Source organism: Kogia breviceps, chromosome 8 (genome assembly GCF_026419965.1).
Source record: "Kogia breviceps isolate mKogBre1 chromosome 8, mKogBre1 haplotype 1, whole genome shotgun sequence".
NCBI lineage: Eukaryota > Metazoa > Chordata > Mammalia > Artiodactyla > Physeteridae > Kogia > Kogia breviceps.
In genome coordinates, this window is record NC_081317.1 from 74,105,280 (window position 1) to 74,130,077 (window position 24,798).

General features: G+C 42.2%; 1 protein-coding gene across 13 annotated transcripts in view; it reads right to left on the reverse strand.

Moving 5' to 3' along the window:
- Positions 1 to 894: 894 nt before the first annotated feature.
- TRPM3 (transient receptor potential cation channel subfamily M member 3) overlaps positions 895 to 24,798 on the reverse strand; it is a 514,000-nt gene continuing 490,096 nt past the window's right edge. For 8 of the 13 annotated variants that reach the window (XM_059072698.2, XM_067039570.1, XM_059072696.2 and 5 more), the window contains 4 exons: positions 20,472 to 20,622; positions 20,152 to 20,351; positions 18,046 to 18,178; positions 5,658 to 7,786 (listed from right to left, as the gene is read on the reverse strand). In XM_059072698.2, the coding sequence (XP_058928681.1) occupies positions 6,334 to 7,786; positions 18,046 to 18,178; positions 20,152 to 20,351; positions 20,472 to 20,622 (1,937 nt within the window). In that variant the 3' untranslated portion in view covers positions 5,658 to 6,333. Of the gene's footprint in view, positions 7,787 to 18,045; positions 18,179 to 20,151; positions 20,352 to 20,471; positions 20,623 to 24,798 lie in introns of all 13 variants that reach the window. The other 5 variants (XM_059072701.2, XM_059072700.2, XM_067039572.1 and 2 more) reach the window with 3 other exon arrangements.

Here is a 24,798-nt window from a genome sequence, read left to right on the forward strand (position 1 = left end):
TGAGTTTCTTTCCCTCCCCACCTCCATTTTCAGTGTATTTTGCGTATATACTCACTAAGGTGGAATCAAGAATATGATCCTGGTTGGCTCTGATTCAGAGGTGCCAAACTATTGCTTGTGGGACTGAAAGCTGCTGGCAGACACGTTTGTTTGGCTAGCACAGTGTTTGCACATCTGAACGTGAATGTCTTTGCAGCAGGACACACGTTCTCTCGTGCCCTACAAACCCAACTTCTTCCTGTTGTCTTTTGCCAGCCCAATTGACACATTTGTGTTCTGGATACAGTCCCTCCACATATTTGAGTTTGCAACCCCACAGTCTAGATGCAGATGGCCGGTGCTGATGACATGTGAGAAGCTGGGGTGAAGATGTGAGGGTTGGGATTCAGACAGGCGAAGAACTGATGAGGCTGATGCAAACACCGGCCAAGTTAGGAGCATGTGGGGTAGAGTTGCGGGGAAGATGAAAAGTCAGTGGGAAGGTGAGGGCTGGACAAAGTCCGAATGTTTGTAATCACTGTTTCAGTTTACCGTGCCAGTGTCCAGAGGGTATTGAGGTAATAGGAGCAAGAGTCAACTGGTCTGGCAAAAAACACCTTGTGCTGGGCCAAGAGAAAGGAAGAAAGTTAAGGGGGTGAAGAAGGTTGTGCATCCAGGCACAAGGCTGAACACCCCTCTGTGTCCCACAGCTCTCAGCAGCCTGCCTGCTCCAGAGGAAGGCCTGGGTCAAGGTTGGCATTGATGGTCATCAGAAAGCCTATGGCCTTTTGGCCACACATGTCCTTTTCACTTCCCAGCACAAAACACTGTGTAAATAGGCAATGGCCTGAAGGTTTAATGGGGCCAGTAGACTAGGTGAATTAGGGGAGGGAAAATTCACCTCACTCTTACCACCGTCGGGATTACTTGGCCACCGAATTCCTCCCTTAGATGACATGTAGAAATGGTCATGTCCTGATTTCATTAGCAGCGGTCAGTGCAAGGAATTCATCAGAGAAAAGGTAACAAAACTACATTCTCAAACGAATTACAAAAGAAAAGGAAAAAAAATCTTGTTTTCCTTAAATCAGAACCAACCCCTCCTTTGGTTGACTCCAATCTGAGAAAGAGACTGTTTGACAGGTAAAAAGAAGAGAAAGCTTAGGCCAATGCAGGCTGAGAGAAAAGTTCTCTCTACTCGTTGAGAAGCCATCATTTACAAGATGTGTACATTGTGCAAATTGGCCCCTCTCTTGTTTGGATGTTGAATGGCTTCTAACAATGAAATGGTGATTTCCTTACAAGGCAAACTCTTCAGAGTCACCCAGTGCTCAATCACACACCCAGTCACCCATCTCTCGCCCTCCCCTGGGCCAGGCTCACAGAGAAGGTGAAAAAAGCCCCAAGGTACGAGCGTGGTCATATGTTGCCCACTGGATTCATTCATACTGATATGTGGATTTCTACACTGTCACGAATGGACTTCTCCCTCTCATCTCTGTTTTAGCAATTTGCACCTAATGGCCCTAAAGAATCAGAAACATGTCTTTCATATATCACAGATGCACCAACACCTAGACCTTGGTAAACCCAAGTGGTATTGGCTAGCTATATCCAGGTCTCGCATAGCTATATGCCCTGTGGTTAATACTTTAGTCCATATTATTTGTTCAGAGCTTAAAAAATAATAAAAAATCCTTGGTTGCTTTTTTGTTTTTAATTTTAAAAAACTGAACATAATCCCCAAACAGTGTAAGAAGCCCGACATTTTGAGTGAGTTCCTAACTGGTTTAAGTGTCACAGCAGGCAACAGTAAAATGTTAAGTGCCTTTAAAAAGTCAAAAGAAACGCATAAAGCAGTGCATGCATTTTGTTGCCACAAAATTAAGACTGGATTTGGAGTGGGATTACTTCATTTAAGTCACATTACTATTATTAAAGAATAGTGAGCTATAATGCAATATCTAGAATAAGGATATAATCACCTACACACTAGCATCATTTTATCTAGAAACAAACATATCAGTGTTACTACATGAACATATTTATAAAATACTGTACACTGCTTCCACGTTGGGTTAGCAGATGTAAACAAACAGCTAATTCCACTGGAGCTTAAAATACTATTTTCAGTTCATTTGTCATATAGCCTTTTGTATAACATGCCAGTTTGTCTTTCACAGAATCACAACTTGCCTATCACAGCTTGCAGGGCTGGCTATAAGATGCACATCAGCTTATACGAATATTTTACAGTGGTCTACGGGAATGTGAAAAGCATAAAGCAGATCAGGAACAAAAGTGCCCGTTTCACGAGGATGCTAAATAACATGGAATTGGGAACATCATTAATCCTTGCAACATGTGCTTCTTTATTGAATGTTACAGATTTGTAAATGATTATAAAGCTGTCCTGTAACGTTCATTAATACAACCACATGCTACAACTATGCTGAGTTAAACACGGGTTACATATATGTTTACATGTGTTTTATAATATAGCATTGCCCCACACACATCGAATGGTATAGCCTATAGATATAGCATGATCGATGACTGGATAATATTTATTATCATTACAGAAGTTAAACAGCCCAAACATTCAGAAAGATTAGACTGTACAGCCTCAGAAAGTAGAATAAATGTGCTATCCAGTTATCTACCATAATATTATCTATAGAAACCATCTTTTAGAATACATTTGAAACATTCAGAAGAAACACATTTTGTGTTCTTGCAAGTACATTTTTCTCATTCAATTATTCTGATATATATTTTTTAAAGGGGGAACTTTCAAAGTGCTATATAATATCCTAGACCTGGAAGCTTAGACTTAAAAAAAAAATTCAGTTCTGTAAAGTGCTGCATTCTGACCCCTAATACACCTTCTGGCTGGAGAAATACTCAAACTAGTCACGACAATTACACTCAAGCTTTCCAGCTTCATTGAAATCCATTAAGGAGGGAGTTTCTAAGTATAAGTACAAAGTATGTTGGTTAATCAGGAATTTCCATGGTCATTTTCATTAAACATCCTTACTTTTTTTTTCTTTTCAAAAGGACTGAGTAATTTAGAACAAATCATCACATATAGTAGTATATAAAAATTGGCACCTTAGAAGCATATGATTAAACCAAAGCTATTACTTCCTTGAGCGCTCTATGACTTTATTTACATTCCTCAATAACTTGCTGCTCACGGGCTGTTTAATTCACAGAGACAGATAATTATTAACGTCCCCTCGATCAGGGACATGGTGAAATAAATGAGCTGGACACAAGCTGACTGTACAAGGCCACAGAATCAATGCCATGTCGGTGTGCAGAACACCCAGAAATGTAAAGAAATGGATGGAAACATAATACACATGTAAGTGCACAGGAAAGAAATGGCTCATGAAAGTTACACAGGTTGTGTTTAAAGTCACTTAAATTTGGCTTATATATTTCACACACTTCACAGAAGATGTAAGAACTTCATTTTCATGCACAACAAAAGGACCAGGTAGTCACAAGGTCAGGGCTGTTAAATACTTTGTTTCCCAGGTTCTGCTCGGTTCTCTACAGAAATCACAATGAATGGAAACACTCATGCTCACAATTTCTTTCCCCTACTTTCAATCTGGTCCAGAATGAGGCCCTGGAGGTGCTGTGATATCCTGCTCTGTGGTCAAAGAATAATGATTTCACCTCCTTCTTAGATTCCTCTACAGATATAGAGGATATATAGGATATAGGCTTCTGGCTTTGTAAATGTGCTCCATACGTAAAACCATCAAAGTGTTAGGATGTAAGTACATCAAACTAGCAAAAGCTAATCTAAGGAACAAAAATAACAAAATCTTGGTTCAAACTCTGGTGCTGAGACTTGGCCTTCCTGAGAGTCACAGAGAAATGGTCTTGAAATGTAAAGTGCCTAATAAACTGCGTTGATTATGAACAAACATGGCTCCTCCTCCTCATTATCAATCAATATGGAACCAGGGGTGCATGAACCCTCTAAGGTATATTGCAACTTTGCATGTATGTACATTTTTTTCTGGGAAGCGGGCCCAGAGCTTTCATTAGATCCTCATAGAGATTCGTGACTCAAGGAAGTTTAAGGGCAACTGATCCATTCTCAAATGTGTGTTTGCTGAGGGGGAAAGAGCCAATATGGAGTTCAATAAACATTTAAGTGTTTCTAGAGCACTTATATATGAGGGACTCTGGTGACTTATTTCTTATTCACTTAAATCCAAGGAGTGAAGAAGGAATTCTTTAGTTCTTTATATATGGTCACATCATTATCTCTACACCTGAAAACTTGTTCAGAAGGTTTTGGGGTTTGTTTCAATGGCTAGAGATTTTGTCCATGTACTTACTTGATTTCCCATAATGAGACAATTTGGAGTTCATAACTACAGAGAAACAAAAGAGCCAGGTAGTATTTGGGGTCAGAGACATTAAGTCTTTTTCCTTAAAGATCTTTATTCACTTTGAAATCAGTGATCCAAATAGGAATCCAAAGATTTGAGGGTCAAGATTTCTTTATCCCACTTTAAATCCAGATTCGGATCTAGAAACGTATGCCTACATTCTCGAGTCCATAATACTATCTGGCTTAGACTGACATGTCTATTCTGATTGTACTTGGCATAATCGCTTTGTGTAGGAGAAACCAGACTAAATGAGACCCCACGATAGCAACCGCTTCCGCACCTAAAGGAGCAAAGGGAAGGTAGTATGCCATGTCTAGTCTGGTACAAGGAAAAGCTGAGGTCATAGGGATTTAAAAATTCATAATTTCAACATCAGTCAAAATTTAACATAATGAACTCTTTCAATGGAACTCCTTGGATATTAAAAAATCCTGGTTATATCTCAAGGTGATAGAAAAGTCCAAGCCTTTTAAGAAAGCTCTATATGTCTGTTTATATACTATATATTAACATGTCTCCCTGGGTAAATGCATATATACGTATATAAGCAGCATATACTACAGAACTCTTTACATGTTTATTTGTTTTCTATTTTAGTCTACTGTATCTTTTTTATAACTCTGTGCATAAGAAAAATATTCATGGTATGCCTGCAACTGATGGCCTGGGTTGATACCAAACTCCCAGTCAATTCTAAGGTTATTTATGGTTTTGAAACTTCCTTAAAAAGTGCTTTGGAACATTCCATAAAAAAGATACCAGCCCTTGAAAAACTCCAATTAAATTTATGCTGAGCTCAGATTAAATGGCAAAACTCTAGGTATGAAAATATCCACATGTAACCAGATATTCATATACAAAATGCTCATGTGGTGAGTGGTGCGGAAAATTGGCAATTACATCCTGGAGACGTTCAGAAGACATGGTAGGCTCATACAAATGACGAAGGTCACACAGCAGCATCACACATGACATGGATGGTGAGCAGATAACAGTATCCCATATGGCAGTTTCAGGTGAGTTCGGCCTACCATTTTTTTAAGTTCACTATTACATATTCAGTGAGTGGCTTCACTGATGACAGGTGAGATACAAAATAAATTAAAAAATATAAAATTATTTAATTACATTCATCCTGAGCTTGCTTGACTATACTTGAATGCCCACTGTTTATAATAAACCACTTGACATTTGTTTTTAACATCAATTCTTCTTTCATTTTGATTGCAATACAAAAAGGCATTTCTTTTCCCTTTATTTTCTTCAAAAAAGATAAAAGTTGTGGCACCAGAAACGAATATATAAGAGACAGGTGAACTATGACTGTTACCTTGTTTTTTCTTTATAATGATCAATTACAGAAGTGTTGGCATGAGAAGGATGTGGGACGTTAGGTAGAACTGCTTGCTGCCGGCTTATACTGAATAAAAAGGATGCTCTTCATCAGTCACCAGTGATGGAGCCAATGTGAAAAGAAAACAGAATTGAAAGTTTAGAATATCTCATTTGTATGCTGGCTATTTTATTTTATTTTCGCTATTTAGCCCTGCATTCTAAAACTCTTGATAATGGTCAGAAATGGAAAGATGACTCCTGGCACGGACAGTGCTTGAAGTCCCATTCATTCCCAGAACTCATGGCTTTCTGAAGTGACTAGTGATACATATTCATCTCAACCCTTCTTCTCCCTTTTTCCCCTCCCTACCCATCAAGTGTGAACATGACTTAAATCCCATGTTTGGCACCGGACCAGAACAAATGCTTTCTTCATCTCTGGCCCAGAAGTCACCTTTGAGTTAACACCTCCCAAGGCAATATCTGTTTTGCTCAACTAAGAATAAAGCAGGTAAGTTTCAAGGAATGGGAACAGGTGAATTTGGGGGAGAATTTTAGGGCTGGATTCTTGAGCCTCCTGCAAAGCTTATTGGAAGGTTTAGGTGTGTTTGCTTTCAAAGCTGTGGAAAGCGGATGTTCTGGAGAGTCTCCTCATGGACAGACTGTCCCCTTGGCCCTCTGGCTTGGAGGACTTACTCCTCTGGAAGGGATTTCTCAGGCTTGCTGCGTTCCGCTGCCTGTCGAGCTTGTCACTAATGGAGAAGCTCTTCCTGGTGTGTGCATATGGCACACTTGGCTCCTCTGCTGAGTAGCTGCTGGCGCGCTCTAGCTTGGGAACTGTGATGTTGTTGGACAGGGTTCTGTCTGAATTATCGCTCTCCTGGGGGCGTATTGCAATGGCGGCTCTCCGGCCCTTGGCCTCATTCTCCTCACTGTCAGAGCTGGGGTGACTCAGTTCTGCTTCTCGTTCGGGATGGCAGCATGATGAGTCCTCCACTTTTCCTCCAAGACCTCCGGGGAAGGTGGCTCTGTCAGCAATCACTTGAGGGGCATTGACACACCTTGTGTCAATACAGTCTGTAATACTTGTGTATTCTGCTGTTTTCACAGGCACCCCAATGTTGGCATAATAGCTCCTCGAAGGAGAAAACATAAAGCTGTGAGATTTCACGATGGGGGCCTCTTCTAGAAGAAAGGGGGTGGTGGCTAGGTAGCGGCTACTTTTGGAACGCTCGATGGTGTGGTACATTGGAGGGTCAGTGTCCCACAGGTTTTGGCATTCTGGGTGGTGGGTATAGTCTGAAGAAAAAGATTTAGTGTCCATGGAGGTGATGTCCTCGAAATCAGTGTTCCGGCTTGGAGGTCCGTCTGTGGGTGCAAGAGTTGCATAGGCACTACTTGAAGGAGCTTTGGAAGGTACTGGAGCCGAAAAGCTTGGCTCTCCCAGCCCAAGGATGTTCACGGAATTGTCCAGAGGGTCTATATCACAGTGGAGCTCATCCATGGCAGAGACACAGATGTCTATACATGAAGACGGTCTCCTGGAATCAGGAACAATGGCCAAAGTGTTTGCAGGGGCCGCAGGAGCTTTGGATTCTTTTGCTACAGAGTGGGAACTAGTAGCCCGGTGTAGGCTCAGGGACCTTTCTTTAAATAGACTCTCCAACTTTTCTATCCCACCTTTGTCTTTCACATTGACTGAATAGAAAGAATGGCTTCGCATACGGGACATTAGGGTTGGAGAAGTTGGGGACAAGGTCTCCTCACCTGCAGGATCTATACTCTCTTGGAGCTTGAAGGTGTTCCCCTCCTGGCTGTTGAAGCTGCTCTGGCGGACAATGTAGGCTGCGTCTGTGCAGTCTGAGGAGGTCCGTGAGCGGATTTTGTTGGACTCGGCCCGCTCCAGACCCGTCAGGCGCTCCAGGGCTGTAGCCATGCGCCCAATGAGGTCCTCGAGCTGCGCCAGCCGAATGTCCACGGTCTGGAGCGAGGCCCTCATGCAGTGTTCCCTCTCATTGACTTCCTCCAGCCGCATGGACATGTTCTCCACCCTGGGAGGGAAAAGAGAACCAGAGTCACCTGGGGCTGGTTTCTCTGCGGGAGGCTGGAGAGCACAGAGGGGATCAGAGTTGCACTCAGACTTGGTGCCCTTGCTGTTCCACTGGAGAGCAACTAAGGGTGGTGGGGAGGAGAGGATGGCAGTGACCCTCTGTCACTGAGAATCACAGCATCTCCATCTTCTAGAGCTGGAAGAGGCTTTAGAGATTATTGAATCCAATTGTTTTTAGCTACTAATCCCCTTTTCCCTCAGTGAAAATTAATGCTCAATCCCAATAAATAAACACCAAAGTTGAGTAGTTCTTCTTGAAGTAAAGTGGGCCAAAGTCCCACCTTTTCCCACCCTCCTGGCTTCGCTGTTGCTTGGGGCAGGGTTCAATGACCTAAATAAGTATTAGGGTGTTGGCTTATAAGTCACCAACAAAATGAGAATGTTACAATTGGATAACTTTACCCAGAATTTTGCAGTAGAATTGCAGAATGTAGCTATTCTTACTGCAGTGCACATTTATTTAAATTTGTATTCTATGGACTGGGATTATGTTTATTTTGCGTTTATATAATAATCTTTTGTTGTTGTTGTTGTTATTCAAAACAATCCTTTTAGAACGTAGTGCCTCCAAAGGAACTGATATAGTACTATTACTGAGTCACCTGGAGCTGATCTAATTTAACCGAATCCTTTCATTAATAAAGGAAAATCAAACATCAAGAAATTCAGCCAAGATGACATAGAGTAATTTATGGTAAATTACTCTGGAGTGGCTATCAATCAATAAATAGTCTTACTCCTCTCTCTCTGTCTCTCTGGGTAGCTGATCACAGATGCTTTCTATTACAGTTACTTCTCCAGGTCTTGACCCTCCCCACTGGAGATTCTTACGCGTGTGATCTGTCTCATATCCCAGTTCCCATTTCCGTGTTGCCAGCCCAATACGTGCCAGGTGTCAATAAAGGTTCAGTGAGTCAATCACTGTGATGAACTTGATTTCAACTGTCTAATAGGTTGCCTGGTCATTTATTTATAAAGACAGAGATCACACATTTAAAATGAAATTGTGCCATATTTTCACCTGCTCAAATTAACTTGGAAAGGACAAACCAAAGCCAAGTTTTGGTTTGAGCTCAAACTTTCACTTTTAGATGCCCAAAGGCAAATCTTTTGGAGAATCTAAATAAGATCCATTCACATCTTCTTTGGGGAGGATAAAGATACTTTTCCAATACCTCCAATATGCACAGCTAATCACTTGACTGCTGACCCTCAGAAGGAACATGGCTGCATGCTTTACGAAGAGCAGTGGGCATCAGAGCTGGGTCCCTCCAGCTGGTGTAGCTGTGGTGGTGATGGTGATGGTGGGTTGACAGTAGCAGTGCCTCTATCAGAGAAGACTATACATTTCAGTGCCAGAAAGAAATGTGAGGCATGTGAGACCCCTCGCTGAGGGACCTGAGGCCTTTTAAAAGCCTCCTCCTCGGGCTTCCCTCGTGGTGCAGTGGTTGAGAGTCCGCCTGCTGATGCAGGGGACGTGGGTTCATGCCCCGGTCTGGGAGGATACCACATGCCGCGGAGCGGCTGGGCCCGTGAGCCATGGCCGCTGAGCCTGCGCGTCCACAGCCTGTGCTCCACAAAGGGAGAGGCTACAACAGTGAGAGGCCCACATACCGCAAAAAAAAGAAAAAGAAAAGAAAAAAAAAAAAGCTGCCTCCTCCTCCTCTGCTGCTGCGGCCTTGGGGCCTATTTCTGCCTCTCTTAGCAACAACCTCCCAACTGACTCTATCTACTCTGCTCTTTAACCTCTCAGCTTCCCTTCACTGGTCCAAGGTTCTGGACTGCTCTCAAGAGCCCTGCTTTGGGAACATTTTTTTCTTTTGCTCCTTCCTGCTGCTCCATAGCCAATCCAGAGCCTCCCAGGGTCCAGGCACACTCTGCCATCATGCCCAGGTGTATTTCCAGAAGACTTATAAATCGAGCAATTCTGTGTCTGGCAAACACAATGCTATTCATCCAGCTAACACAGATGTTTCAGAAGGAAAATTCAACTTTCCTCTGTTTCACTTTGTTTTGTGGTATAAACATAGTCTGAGAAACAAATTACTTACAATAATAAGTTTGTGTGTCTAACAGACTTACAATTCACTTCTTCACCATCTAGCCTATGGAGTTTTCCAAGTATTACAATTTCATTTTTTTTTTTTTTTTTTGTAATTCAATAAGCTTTGCGTGAGTGGACAAAAAACTTCTTCATTAAAGTCAGGAGAAGGACAGATGGTACATTTCTATAGAATGAGGAGTTTTGTTTGGGATACTCTAGGTACTGGGTCCACCTAGCTTTTTAGTGTTGGCAGAGTAACAAAAGGCAGGATAGTTTTCTCCCTCCCTCTCTTGCCCTTTCCTGGAGTCTGGTGTATACAAGATCAGTATGGAAAGAGATAAAGATGCTCTCTGAGCATAACTGCATGTGATCATTGGTTTGAGCATGGTGAGCTATCTCCCTGCACTGTGGGGACCCTCCCCTCCCTGCATCCCACCTCACTTTAGCCCCAGGATCCAATACTGCAGAGAAAACTAGCAGGTGAGAGGCTGAGCTAAGGCACCAAGAGGCAACTGAAGACAAAGGACTTGGTTGTGGGGAACAAACAGAACCCAGAAACTAAGGAGCCCAAGGGGATGGGAGGAAGAGAGTCGTCTGGGAAAGCAAGGAGGTGCCTAGTGGAGCCTCAAGAGCAAAGATAAAGAAGCATGGCTCCGTGGGATGGAAGTAGGGGAGGAAAGCCTGCTAGAACAGGGCCAAGGAACTATTCTTCACCAAATCTTAATTCTCCTGTGGGCTCTGAGGTACTTTGGAATGTAAGATTTGAATTTTAAAGAGAAAAAAAAAAAAGGACTGTTTGATCCATTTCCTTTCAGAATTCTAGATGTGTTTAACCACCTAATTATATCATCAATTAGAGCTCGGATATAACTGATAGGGGTTTAATGTAGGAGTTATAAAAGAATAAATGTTCCTGGAGTCAAGTTTACATATGCTTGTTCCATAAATAGAGTACTTCTCTTAATCTTTAAAAACGAATTCTTGAAAAGTTATTTGCAAATGGGCACGCATCACAGATAAAAATAGGTCTGAGGAACAAACCAAGAGTTTCGAGTCATGATTGTAGTTTCTAGGAGCTGACTCCGGTCAAATAAATCAGGAGATAAAATGGAGATAAGAATTGTAAGAACTTAAGGATCAATAAAAATCCTTAAGGATCAATAAGAATCCTTAAGGAGATAGATATGGGAAGTGACTAGGTAAGAAAAGAAAAAGGAACTGTGGAAAGGAAGATGTTGTATGAAGGAACACTTTATTTTTCTTTCCCTCTTTCAAATCTCCAGACCTTGCATGGCTTATTTCAGAATAACTCACAAGGCAATCACAATAGAGACCCAACAGAACACTGGAAAGATGTGAGGTGGCTCCTGTACCCAGAGGGCCAAGAAAGTGACAGCCAGGAGCCCATTAGAGAGGACTCAATAGGCTGGTAAAACAAACAAACAACCAGGTAGTAAAACAACCAGCCTCTAACAGCCAATGTGATAAGAAAAAGGGCATTCAGAAGAAGATTCTGGTGGCACAGAAAATTTCAACTTCAATATGTAATTTCTTAAGGATTATTGTATTACCTTCCAGAAATTCATCTTCTTTTCTGATAACCTCAAAATGTAGTTAAAGGAAATATGGTAAAAGGAAAGAGAGAACTGGCAGGCCATGCCTGCTCTAAATTTCAAATATTCCCTGGAGTGCTAGCAGTAGAATGGGTGTAGGATGAAGAGCAAAAACAATCCCAGACAATCCCAGAACACATGAACCCAATTGTGGGGACTCTCGTGGCGGGGGGGGGGGGGGCGGGAAAGGGTATACTGACACAGGTTTTCAGATCAAAGGCAACGATGCAGAGCAGCTAAAGCTAACTCTTGCTTATCCACAGACTGACACCTAATTTGTGAATTATTTAAGTCCTTTAGGGTCACCTACCCTTCCCTTTGGGCCAATTATCCTTCTCACTAACTCTGGAACCAAAAAAAGGGAGAAAAGTTTAAACTTGGTTCTATCAATGGAGATACCAAAGATCAGTTTTAGAAAAAGTCATGGTGGCAAGTGGGTGAAGCTCATTTTTTTGGCTTACATTATTTTTGGCTTATTTATAAATTTCATATATCCTAAGTTATTCCTCTCTCTTTGTTATGAAAAATTACAAGTTGTATATACTATTAATAGTCATTGTCTAATACTTTTTAGATCTATGTGAAGTGAAAAAAGGATATAGAGCCCATTGGTTTGGGAAAGATAATGTTAGATTAAAAGATGACAACAAGGAATAATGTATATCCCAGTTTGCTTAAATCGTTACTGTCAAGGAGAAAATTCAAACTGAAACTGCTGACTGGTGGGGCCCTACGGGTGGGGTGATGGTGAGGATAAACTGGAAACTTTAAGTTAGGTGTCTGAGAATCAAATGCCTATAGAAGGGTAGATCAAGTAAGTAGGTGAAGCAGGCAAGGCATAAGAGAATAGAGGCAAGGATTCTGTGTCAGCAGAGATCACACCCAGTCCAAAGGAATTCCGAGTGAATTTTAACAATCATTGCAAGCTCAACACAACAGCCCTCTGTGGGCAGATGCTGTCCACAAGCAACCAGTTTGCAAATTCTGCTTTAAATGAGTTAAAGGAACCAGAAAAGAACTTCCATCTCTGATCAACAGAAAATGTATGTGACCCTTAAAAACCAAAGGGAAGTAAAAAGAAATGCCAGGGACTTCCCTGCTGGCGCAGTGGTTAAGAACCCACCTGCCAATTCAGGGGACATGGTTTCGAGCCCTGGTCCGGGAAGATCCCACATGCCGTGGTGCAACTAAGCCCTTGGGCCACGACTACTGAGCCTGCGCTCTAGAGCCCGCAAGCCACAACTACTGAGACCACATGCCACAACTACTAAAGCCTGTGCGCCTAGAGCCCATGCTCCACAACAAGAGAAGCCACTGCAATGAGAAACCTGCGAACTGCAACGAAGAGTAGCCCCCTGCTCATAGCAACTAGAGAAAGCCCGCGTGCAGCAACGAAGACCCAATGTAGCCAAAATAAATAAATTAATTTTTTTAAAAAAGAAAAGAAATGCCAGGAGACTGCAGACAGGAAATGTTTTCCTGACATTCAACATTCCTGGATTCTAGGAATTATGGGAGTTTGACATCAATTCTAGGCAGCATTAGAGAATGGCTTAGTCGTAGGTAATTAAGCAGATGGTATCTTTTGGGTACTTTAAAGAGATAGGATTAGTTAACACAAGACTACATGGGCTCATTGTTAATCTTGTCTCTCTTTTGATAGTCTAGACTAATAAAGAGACACAGATGCACAATACCTTTGATGAAGTACATTGTGATTTTAGCAGGGAGGCTGACACACAGGAGTGACTAGAGAAATGTGGACACCTGGCTGGCTGATTAACCAATGGGCTGATGTCATCATGAGAGGTATTTTTTGGAGTCATGCAATATCTTAGATCTGTCTTGGTTCACCTGATCTGTGCTGGTGACATTTTGGTGGATTATGTTGAAGGCATAGTAGGTATGCTTATCAAGCAAACAATGATATAAAAAGAATAGGATGAAAAATTAATAGACTGATGATAAAATCAGGATCCAAAGTTGTCCTTAAAATGCTAGAATAGGGCTTCCCTGGTGGCGCAGTGGTTGAGAGTCCGCCTGCCGATGCAGGCGACACGGGTTCGTGCCCCGGTCTGGGAAGATCTCACATGCCGCATAGCGGCTGGGCCCGTGAGCCATGGCCGCTGAGCCTGTGCGTCCGGAGCCTGTACTCCACCACGGGAGAGGCCACAACAGTGAGAGGCCCGTGTACTACCAAAAAAAAAAAAAAAAAAAAATGCTAGAATAATGAGCCAAAGGGGGAACAAATAAAAGAAAAATTTCACAGCAATGAATGTTAAGTCTTGATTTTAGGTTAAAAACAAACATTTCACAAGAAGAGGTTTGAGGATATTTGAATTAGCTTACGTGAAAAAGCCCTTGTTTTAATTAATTGTAGTCTCACTCTGAACCAAACACGTGACTTGGCTGCTATGATTGTAATGCAATCTCAGAGCAAACAAAATGTATGGATCAAACAATAACTACCAGTTACTGAAAGCATAATATCTCATATATGTTATCTCAATAACTTTTAAGATTCTACAGTTAGGTATTAATACTTCATTTTACAGATGGGGACCATAGGTTCAGAGGAGTTAAGTAACTTGTTCAAGGTCACACAGCTAGTTACTGCAGAATTAGTGTTAAAATCTTTCCATTATGCTGTGTTCTTACTCTTGTAACATGAAAAGAACTGCTTGTTCTATTGTACTCTATGATTATTAGCCTAGCATATAGTAGGTGATAAAAACAGTAAATGAATGAATAAAGGAACTGAATCTAGGCTCTAACTAAAACACAGAATTAAGTTCCATTTAGAGACCACATTTAAAGGGTGATGTTGACAACTTAAAGTGCATACTGAGAAAGTGAGCAGGGTAGTGGGAGACCTGCTGTATGCATGGGAAGTGGTTAAAAGATCTTGGGATATTTAGTTCAGAAAAGACAAAGCAAAGTGGGGAGATAGTGATCTGCACCTATATAAAATACTTTCTCAGAGAGAAATGAATTTAATTTTTTTCTGTATTTATTCCTAAGGCTGGTATCTATGGCAACTTCTCCTCTTTCTAGGAGGTGCTCAAATAGAGGCTGAGTGTAACGACTATGCATTATTTCAAAGCAAAGTCCTTATATCCCCACCCCTAACCCAGGCCCTGCTCAGCACCTGCTTGTCAAAGTGCTGTTGGTCAGGTGTGCGGGAGAAACACTGCTTTGCGTACAAGTAATCTGTATTCACTGACCTCCTGGACTTATTCTGAATGTAAGGTGCCGAATTTTGCATGTTCTACGGTGAAGAATTTTGCACCGTCCTCTCCTACTTTAACTTTTATCTTGTCCATCATATTCTATTCGTGGTCCCCAAAGTGTGGTCCAGAACCAACATCAGAACCACCTGGGAACTTGTTAGAAATGCAAATTCTCAGGTCCCACCTCAGACATAGTGAATCAGAAACCCGGAGTGGGGACAGAGGCCCAGCAACCTGTGTAGTAGCAAGCCTTCCAGATGACTTTCAGGCCTTCTAAAGTTTGACAACACTGAGCTAGATGTTTTTGGCTGTTTCTGCCTTGGGTGTACACTGGAACTCAGTGAGACTGTGTTTTTTGAGGACAGGGCCCTGCCTTATTGTCTGGTATACAGTAAAGGTCCAGTATGCGTGTACTGAAACAGAACTGAACTAGTTAAAGGATGATGAGCACAGAATTTGATGGAACAAACTCCAAGGATTGGTTATCTTCAGCCAATAGTCAAAAAAATCCTCAGAAAAGAAGCCAGTCACCAATGTTGCTTAGTAGTTTAAAAATTTGGTTATTTTAATATAATTATCACCAGCTAGATATTGTCCCAAATAAGTGAGGGCCCTGGTTACAATCAATTAGCTCATTATATTCTGGAACTGTATTGCTTTAGATGCATCATGGTCATTGCTATATAAAAATGGGAAAGCCAAGGATTTTTCAGGATGAAGTTCCTCCAAGGTGTTAATGATCTCCTGAATATTGTATTGAGCCCTATACATACCATTTGGTGCAAAAATATGATTTAATAATGATCCATTTAAATAGACAATTATGGAAGTATCTTTGTATTTCTAAAAAGATTCATGCAAATAGAACATGTATAAATAAATTGTATTTTAAAGGTCGTAGCAGGGGGAGAAGCATGGGGCTCACTATGTGAAAAAACCCTTTTCCCGAGTTTTTAGTAGAGCAAAGAACCAGCTCTTAATTTTTCTGATTTCAAATCTCTGTATTGAGGTTATTTAATATGAAGAGAAAATTATAAAATATTTTATATACTATATAGAATGTGCACAGTTAACTTATATGAATGTAACATATGTATTCAAATGTGTGTTTATACATATTTATCTATTTATCACTCTCTATCCATCTATCTATCCATCTAGCTAGCTAGCTAATGTAAAACAGGACAGGTGATTTCACATGCCACTCCACTTAGAAAGGACATGGCCTAGAGAATGTGTGAGATTGGTAACATGGACCCACTCTTCCCTTGGTTGATTCCCTTATGCACCTCATGGTGCTTCTATAGTGCTGAGTATAATCCTAGTGTTTAAAGATGTTATTTTCGGGTACATTTACAAATGCAAAACAAACCAAAACTACCACCACCACCAACAAAAGCAAAACCTCAAATAAACACAGACAGAAGCAACGGAAGCAGAATGAGGCCCAGGCTTAAGTTCACTTCTCTGGCACCTGGGCTTGGCCGAGAACTCGTCCTGCTCCTCTAGGCCAATGTTATTCCAGGAGGTCAGCTAACGCCTGGGACACAGGGAAGGTGGGCCTGTACGCTGTCCTGATTTCTGGGAATTGTTCATCTTGGTCATGTTCTGAAGGGTGGGGCTCGGTAACCACCCACAGAAGAATAGGGCCTTGGGGAAGAAGTCTCCTGGAAGCCTTTGTAGGTGTGGGGTGAGAGCCTCAGCTGGAGGTGCTATAGTTCCTTTATGTTTCCATCCAAAAGGAATTGGTGACAAGGTCACAGTTTACATGCCCTGGTGTTTGTACCTCTCATTCTAGTTCCCCAGAAAGAAAGACAAAGACTTCCTTGCTTCCTTGCATCTTAACACTCCTTCCCCTACCTTTCTTTCCTCCCAGGTCTGTGGTTTGCTGAATCCAAAAAGCATTTCAAAAGCCCCTGGACATATGCTTTGGAAATATGTCTGAGCAATGGACAATGTGTCCACAGGGCACAATTTTCTGGGAACCACATGGCTATATGTCCATTAATAAATAGCTTTTTCAAGGCCTCAGCATGAGAGAGATCTTTAGATTTGCAGCTCTTTCCTCTGTTTGCTGGAAAATTGCTTCACACCATATCATAATAAAATGCTCTGTTTTGCAATGACAGATGTGTATAAAATCTGTGCATGGCTTTAAACTTTATTAATATTGGCTGAGTACCTATGGATACAATCACTCAATGGCATATGTGTATATACTCACTTATCTAGACTGCATTCTTTAAAGAAATAAAGGGCCAGGGACAGAAAAATGCCATTTGTGTAATTTCTACAGAGCCACTAGAGAAAATGTATGACATGGGTAAGCAGACAAAATGTCATTTCATGAAAACTAGAGGCAACTGACTCAAATCTTAGAAGTCTGAGTCATATATCATCTGAAGTCATCAGTATATCATCCTTTTCCCATTATTTATAATTTGCTTCTGCCATCTTTATATTGAAAGTGCTTAAAATTTAAAGTTACTCTAATGCTTTGTAACACTCAGGGTGTTCCTTAGAAGAGTAGTTCCTAAATGCTGGGTTTTGAGTGCCAGCCTGGAATGAAGTTTGTATTAGTCTACAGCAAAATGGGGAAAATAAGAAAATGTAAGTTCATTTGCATAAACTTAGATTTATTAACTTTAAAGGAGTCTCTTCTCTTCATTTTGAGATTTTTTTCTTACAGCCCTACTGGTCTACAAAACTATTTGGCCAATGAGACTTAAATTATATAATACATAAGTAAAAAATCTGCTTTTATTTCTTTGCTTTTATCTTGTTCTATAAGAAGAAAAAACAAAACAATTGAAAAAAAAACCCTCAACCATTATTCTAACTAATTCACAAGTCTCTTGCTATTGTTTATTCAGAAGGTATTGGGCACCCATATAAGCCAGGCACTAGGACCATCCTCACCTTTGGAGAAGATGCTCAGTGATCTACATGAAACACAAACTTGATGGAAAGCCTTGAGTTGGGCTGGGTCTCTCTTGGTTTATGTCTGGGTCACAACTTCCCAATTTCTGGTCTGAGCCAGCAACTTTTGCCTTGTCCTGGACTCAACAATCTCTAGTGTCCAGGAAGGCAGCTGCTACTGCCTGCTGGAGAAGTCTAGGGTCTATAAGTCTGGGACTTTGATCTATAGACATTTCAGACAACATTCTGTTCTCCCATAAGCTCGATGATTTCTTGGAGAATAAAAGTAAGCACAATGGGGTCTGTTTTTTTGTGGCCCTGCAAACAAAATCAATTGGTAAGGCATGCCATGGTATAAAACATCCCCAGGAGGCACGTGCCCATGGGAACACACCTTTCTGAAGTCACTCGTATCCTCTCATCATTGGACGAGTTGAATCGGTCATCCTTCTCTCTGAAATATTCCTCTATGCACTGCTCTTCAAAATCATGTACTTTCTTGAGCTCATCATCAGTTATGAAGAGCTCTGTGGAAAAGAAATGAGAGATATGAAGCAGAGAAGTAAAAAGCAATGGCACCTGACTTGTGGGTTTAATGACATTCCTAATCCAACTCAAGGTTAGGGAATGGGGCCCAGATTCTTCACTGAGTCTCAAACTAAATCCAAATCTGGTCAGGCAACTTGTATCACTGTCCTCTTTCTCTGTGTTAGATTCATTATGGGTCTCTGAAGCTCACCTGAGTATACCTGGTTTACTGCAGAGACCGGTTAGAATTATATATATTGTAAGGACAAGAATGTAGCTAAATAAAGGAAAGGGAAGCTATGCAGAGAATGGAGGTTTCTTAAAAACTCAACTTCTGGGCTGAGGAGAGTGGCAGACAGACATCGTTCATTCACCTTACTAAAAGCCCTTTGCAACCCAATTTCCCTTTTCCCTCTTCCCACTGCTGAGACTGGAAAGCCAAATACACACGTTTCCAGTGTCCCTTCAAGCTAGCAACAACCATGAGACCCAGTTTGGCTCAAGGAACAAAAAAAACCTGCTGTAGGAAGGGGTTGTATATTGAGAAGAGATTTTGCTTTCCTGATAAACTATAAGTATGTGGCTGCTTCTTTCTACCTTTTTTCACCTTCATGCTTCTTTCTGCCCTGAATATGAATGTGATGACTGGAAGTGCAGCAGCTATTTTGCTACCATGAGACAAGACAGTGTGACAAGGTATAGCTGAGCCTAAAATTAGGACTTGGGGTCTTTGACTTCAGTGAGTCATTGTTGAGCTCTGGGCTATTTATTTACCTTTTCACTTCTTGTTGTGTGAGAAAAGTAAAACCTTACGTATTTGTGTTACTGTTAGTCTGATTTTCTGTTTATAGCTGGTAAACAAATTCATAACTGATTCAGTGGTAGAAAGAGCCCAGTGGAAATCTGAACCTTTTCTCCCCCTGAGCTTTCTACTTGCCTAAATAGGTGTTTCGAATGGAAATAGTGAATTTTGGAATTCTTAACCCCTCTCCAACTTTCCAATTTTAATGTCTCGAAAGAAGTCACACATTGCTGTGTCAGAGAAGTTGTTAAAAGCTTCAGACTTAGAGAAGCAGTTGATTATTAAGTGGCTTTGGTTTCAAACTTTAGTTGCACTAGTGATCACCTGGAGGTAATTCTTGGGCCACAATCCTAGAGGCTCTGGTTCAGTAGATTTAGTGTAGGTGGTCTATTTGACACACTTTGAGAAACCATGGTAGGTTGCTTGTATGGGGGCTGGATTCCCAATGGTTCTTAACTGTGGGTGGTACCCAGGGGATATTTAGGAATCTGCAGGAGCTATTAGTATTCAATGTGTGGAGGCCGGATGTGCTAAATCTCCTGCAATATGTGGAACAATCCTATATAATGAAGAATTATTCCACCCCAATGTCAATCTAATCTTCTAGAAACACTGGGTTAGAAGGTGGTTGGTGGAGGGTCTTTTTTTTTTTTTTGTCCTTGGAATCATGGAAAGCAGGACTGGTTTCCTCATGAAGCCATATAGGCACAACCCTTAAGGCTTGGGAAATGTTTAAGACCTAAAAACATGATAGATCCAAAAATGACCATGGAAAATCAAACTTAGTCACCTACAACTCAACTCATGTCAGGATGCTTAAATTCTATATACTGCAGCATTGAGAGCATATTAACATGGTTGATATATCTTGTGGTGGGATGTCTGTAGAGTAAGAAGCTTAGAACCTATGAAGGTGCTAAAACAGCCCTGCTGGAGCCTGGTTTTATCTCACTAAGAAAGGTGTGAGGCCAAGAATGCTCGCTTTCAGCCTCTCCTGTCTTCCTTCCAGCACCATTTCTCATGATGCATACCCTCCCATCCCTCCCAAGTCTTCGGAGCTGTGGGCAGGAAGCAGGAGGATCCAGGTGGCCAGTGGTCCTGCATGACCACCTATAGACATGGTGGGGATTTCTGCTCTGTAGTTGCAGGGGGTTGTCACTCAAAGCTTACTCAGGCCATAGTCCCTTTCATCTGGGTCACTCTCGTGTTTTCTCCATCGGCAACACAGGTGCTGGAATATCATGGTCATGTGGCTGAATATGATCAGAGGTGGGGGCAGAACGGGCCTTTCATGGAAAGTCATGATGAGCTGATACCTCTGAAACTTCCACACTTGGTTGGATATTGATTTTACCTCAAAAAATGTATTGCTGAAATAGAGACCAGAGAGAATCAAGTGAGGAAAACCCCTGCTTCCTGGAGCGTCATGCCCTGCTCCTGCCTCAGTCTCCCTACTCCACTCCAAGGGCTCTGAAGAAGGACCCTCTTACTTAAAGACGGCGATGAGGAGGTTGACCAGCAGGATGTTTGCCACTAGGAGGTAGCAGGCCATGATGGCCGGCACGATCCAGGCTCCTGTCTTGCAGGGAGGCAGTTGGATTATTTTACCATCCTCTCGAGTCTCATTCTGTCCACAGGGAGCTGGAGGAAGCAGCACAGGCAAGATGTGAGAAATCATGTGGCTCTGTGATTGAAATCACAGACTGAGTTGAAGGAGGGGTTTTTAGATGAAGGAAAAATACAGCCATCTCAAAACAAACAGAAAAAAGAATTCCAGAAAAGCCAAAACAAACAAACGAAAGCTTCATGAATATCTCTAGGGCCTGTCCCTGCAGAGGGGAGTTGGTTCCGCCAGTCTCCCAAGTTGTCATCTGACACGAAAGAGGTGGGTGGAGCCCCCTGCTGGCTTGCTGAGTCCCTGAGGCACTTGGTGTCCCCAGGAAGCCTTGCGACGGCTTTCCCAGGGAGTGCCGAAGGGGCAGAGTCTCACTGCCCCATCAAGTTACTTTCAAAATGTGCTGTGGAGGCCAGAAGCCGACAGCTGTAAGAGCAGCAGCATCGAGGGGCTACTGACTCGGAATTAACACCGGGGCAGCTGTTAACTGCTTCAAGAAACAACCCAGGGACTCTGAGTTAACGATTTGCTGTCTCGGTGTGGAAGGAACGAAACAGGGCAGCACCTTGGGAAGTATTTAGGGGGACTGTCGCTTAGTGCTCCTGATGGATGGCATTTCATGGGGAGGGGCAATGAGGGGAGATGGGCCAGGACCCTGGAGCCTGTAGCCACCTGCTTTTTTTTCCAGCAGCATTTCCATTCCAAAAATGTGCTTCCAGGGCACAGAGAACAAAACCCAACTGCATTGAATAAATGGGCAAATAGAGAAAAATAAAACATCTGACTGCACAGGGGACCATGTGGGGATCTTTAAAAACTGCCAATGCCCAGATCCACCCCAGTCAATTGAACCAGAATCTTTGAGGGTGGCCCCAGCATCAATATTTCTTTCAAAATTTCCCAGGTAATTCTCAGTTGCCACTAACATGAGTCTACTGAACTAGAATTAGGCTAGAAACATTATGTGATTTTTGACATGCTCTGAAGTCCAAAACACATCTTCTCAATTTATGAGGGTTTTAGTAATATCAGGACACCAAGATGTTTTCATGGCCAGAAAAAGATGGCCAAAGTGCTTCCTTTGGACCTGCCTGTAAGATGATCAGGTGTTGATGGACTCAGATGTTCTCAAGGAACCAGCATCTTTTTTGTTGTTGGCAGTTGTGGCACTATGCACCCAAGACAGCCCTGTAAGAGGTTCTGATCATTTCCTCCTTTGGAAGGAAAACCCAATGATAGAGCCCGCATTGGCTCCAGGATGAAGTCCTAACTCTGAGGGTAGCTAGCCTGGGTGCCATCTCTTGCTACTTCCCACCTCTCCCTCTGAGCGCAAGCTGGACCAAGTTTCTTGCAGCTCCTAGAACTGTCATGCCCTCTCTTACTTCTTGATTTTGAGCCACGCTTCTTTCGCTTCCCAAAGCCCCCTGACACCTTGTTCCCACTCCCATGCTTCACCTGGATGAACCCTATTCACTTTTCAGTGCTCACTTAGCTTTCAGCTGACTTTCTGCTCCTTTCCAGCTGGGACTGGGATAGGTATTGACAAAGATCCTCTGCTTGACCAAACTCCACTCAGGCTCTTCTGAGCTCTTTTGTGGCCTCAACTTGTGGACTTCCATGCTTGTCTCTGCATTTGTCCCATTTTAGCAAGAATCCTGCTAAGTATGTTTAGCCAGAATCCCCATCCTCAATTTCTAATCACCATCGATATCTAATCAGTTTCCTCATTCTCCACCATCCTCCGTCTGAAGTCTGATCACACTGGTCTGTCTTCAGTAAGAATCCGTTACGTCAGGTAAGCCAGAACCCCCCCTTACTCCTGATGTTCCCTCTTAGTGATCTTCCATCCACTGACCCACACCCAGCTCATGGCTATAAATTTCCTTTTTTTAATTTCTTCACTCAGAGTCGAGCCCAATCTCTCTTTCCTATTACAGAACTCCACTGCAGTAGCCCCCCTTGAACAAAGTCTTCCTTACCATTTTTACCAAATGTCACGAATAATTTTTTCTTTAACAAATAATTTTTTCTTTAGTAATTTTGTCTTCTATATACTCCCAGAACTCCCTTTGCTTGCCCCTTTGGGGGGTTTCTCAACACCGTATCACTGCTGCCAATTTACTGGTCTCTTTGTCCTACATAAGATTTCCAGTGGTTACATGTCTTTTCATGGTTTCCAATTACCTGGCTCAGTGCATACACACAGCACATCCACACAGATCCACACATGAAAACTGCTGAGTGAATAAAGATCATTAAACACAATTTGGTTGTTGAGCACTGACATTCACCACAGCTCTGCAAGCCTACTCACGATGGCCAGTTCTAGCTCTAAGCAGTTGCTGGCTCCTTCCTTAGGTTCTTCCCAGAAATCCTGCCCTTGGTCTGGCAAGAAGGCCTCTCATGCTCAACCAGATGCCCGGGTCTCTGACACCCACTTGGCTGCAGGCCTCACGGAATAGCTCACTTTGCTTTTCTATCCTCAGCGAAGCTTGCCCAGCCACCCTACCCCCTTCCTCCTGACTTGACCTCCCTTGGGGCTGTCACTCCTGTGCTGCCCTTTTCTTTGGTTCCTGCTCAGATCTCTATGGGGAAGCCGACAAAGAGCAGGAGAAAGAACTGCTTGGGGTAGGGTACAAAGTGCACACAGTTTTTACAGGTGTGATCCCTGATTTCCATTTAATGATGTCATTCTGAGATGTCTCTTTACATTCTGGGAGAACCTAAAATAAACTTGTGAGGGGCAGAGCTCATCCAGCTTTTGACCCCGTATTTAGTGAAGATGCAGACGCTTCCTCCACTAGAGAAGAAACCTTCTTCCAGCCTAGAGAAAAACCCAGGGAGAATAGTAGGTGCTTGCTAGTTTCAAGTGGCCCGTGTGCATTTCCATGGGTCTTCAGATAATGTCATTAACATGTCTCTAGATCTCTGCTTTATTCCCCTACTAGTTGGAAAACAGGACCAACTCATTACCTTTATACAAGATTTGATTTGATTTGATGTCATCATGATTGGCTCTGGGAACTCTCTGCCAATTCTTTGGGTATTAATTTATTCCACCTTCCCCCACCTTTTCTTCATCCTGCCTTTATAGAAGTAGTATTACTTTAGTGGTTAGGAACATGCATTATAATCCGGCAGACCTGGGTTCAAATCCCGATTCCACCATTTTCAAATGATGCGACATTAGCTTACTCCATGAACATCAGCCTCCTCATCTGTAAAATGGGGTAGTAATAGTATATATGGGGGGAGATTGTCAAGATCATTAAATGAGATAATGCATGGAAAGCACTTAGCTCAGTATCTAGCATACAGCACTTAATTAACATTAGTTGGTGTCATGATTGGTATTGTTATTTTATAATTAATAGACTTGAAGCATCTCAAGGTTAGGGACTATGTCTTATTCCTCTTTATTTTACAATCACTAAGCATAGCACTTATTCTACAAACATTCATTGAGTGGTTATAATGTGCTGGGTACAGCAGATGCTGGGGATTAAAGAGACAGTCCCTGTTGCTAAGGAACTCACAGTTTAGTAGGGGGCACCGAAAGGGAACAGAAGATTGCATTTAACGGGTGATGTGAGCGCTGCTGGGGGCTCTGAAGAAGCACAGCAGAACCGCTGCAGTCCTTCGGGCCTGGGTCACACTGAGCAGGCTGGTAGTCAGGATCAGCCTTGAGGACCACCATCTAGACTCTACAGCAACAAGTGCAGTATAAATGAATTAGATGATCCTTGTGATAATGATAATAAAAATGAATCAGTAAGAAACAGTCTTCATTGGTAACATCAGCAAAGAGGCAGTGAACATTATATGCAGCAGTTAGTGCAAAACACTGCTTTGTAATGGCTCCTAGCCGTGTCCTTGCTCAGAGCATTTATCTGCACTAGAAAGTGCTCTGACTCAAACTTACATATGTCTACCCCTGATGAAGATGAACTGGGTGCCTAAAAGCCCTGGTAAGCAGATTTTTAGGATACGTTATCTGTTATAACTTATATAAGTTATAGTACCAACCAGTATCTGGGGGGTCATATTCCCAGGGAAATACTCTAGGGCACACAAACCCAAGATGGCACCTGGGTAGATGTTTAGGAATGTGTGGGCTGGTGGCTATCATTGCGCCTCCTCCTTCCCTGCCTTGGAACCTGACATGAGTGGTTTTTCTCCCAACCCTCTTGCAAGAAGTAAAT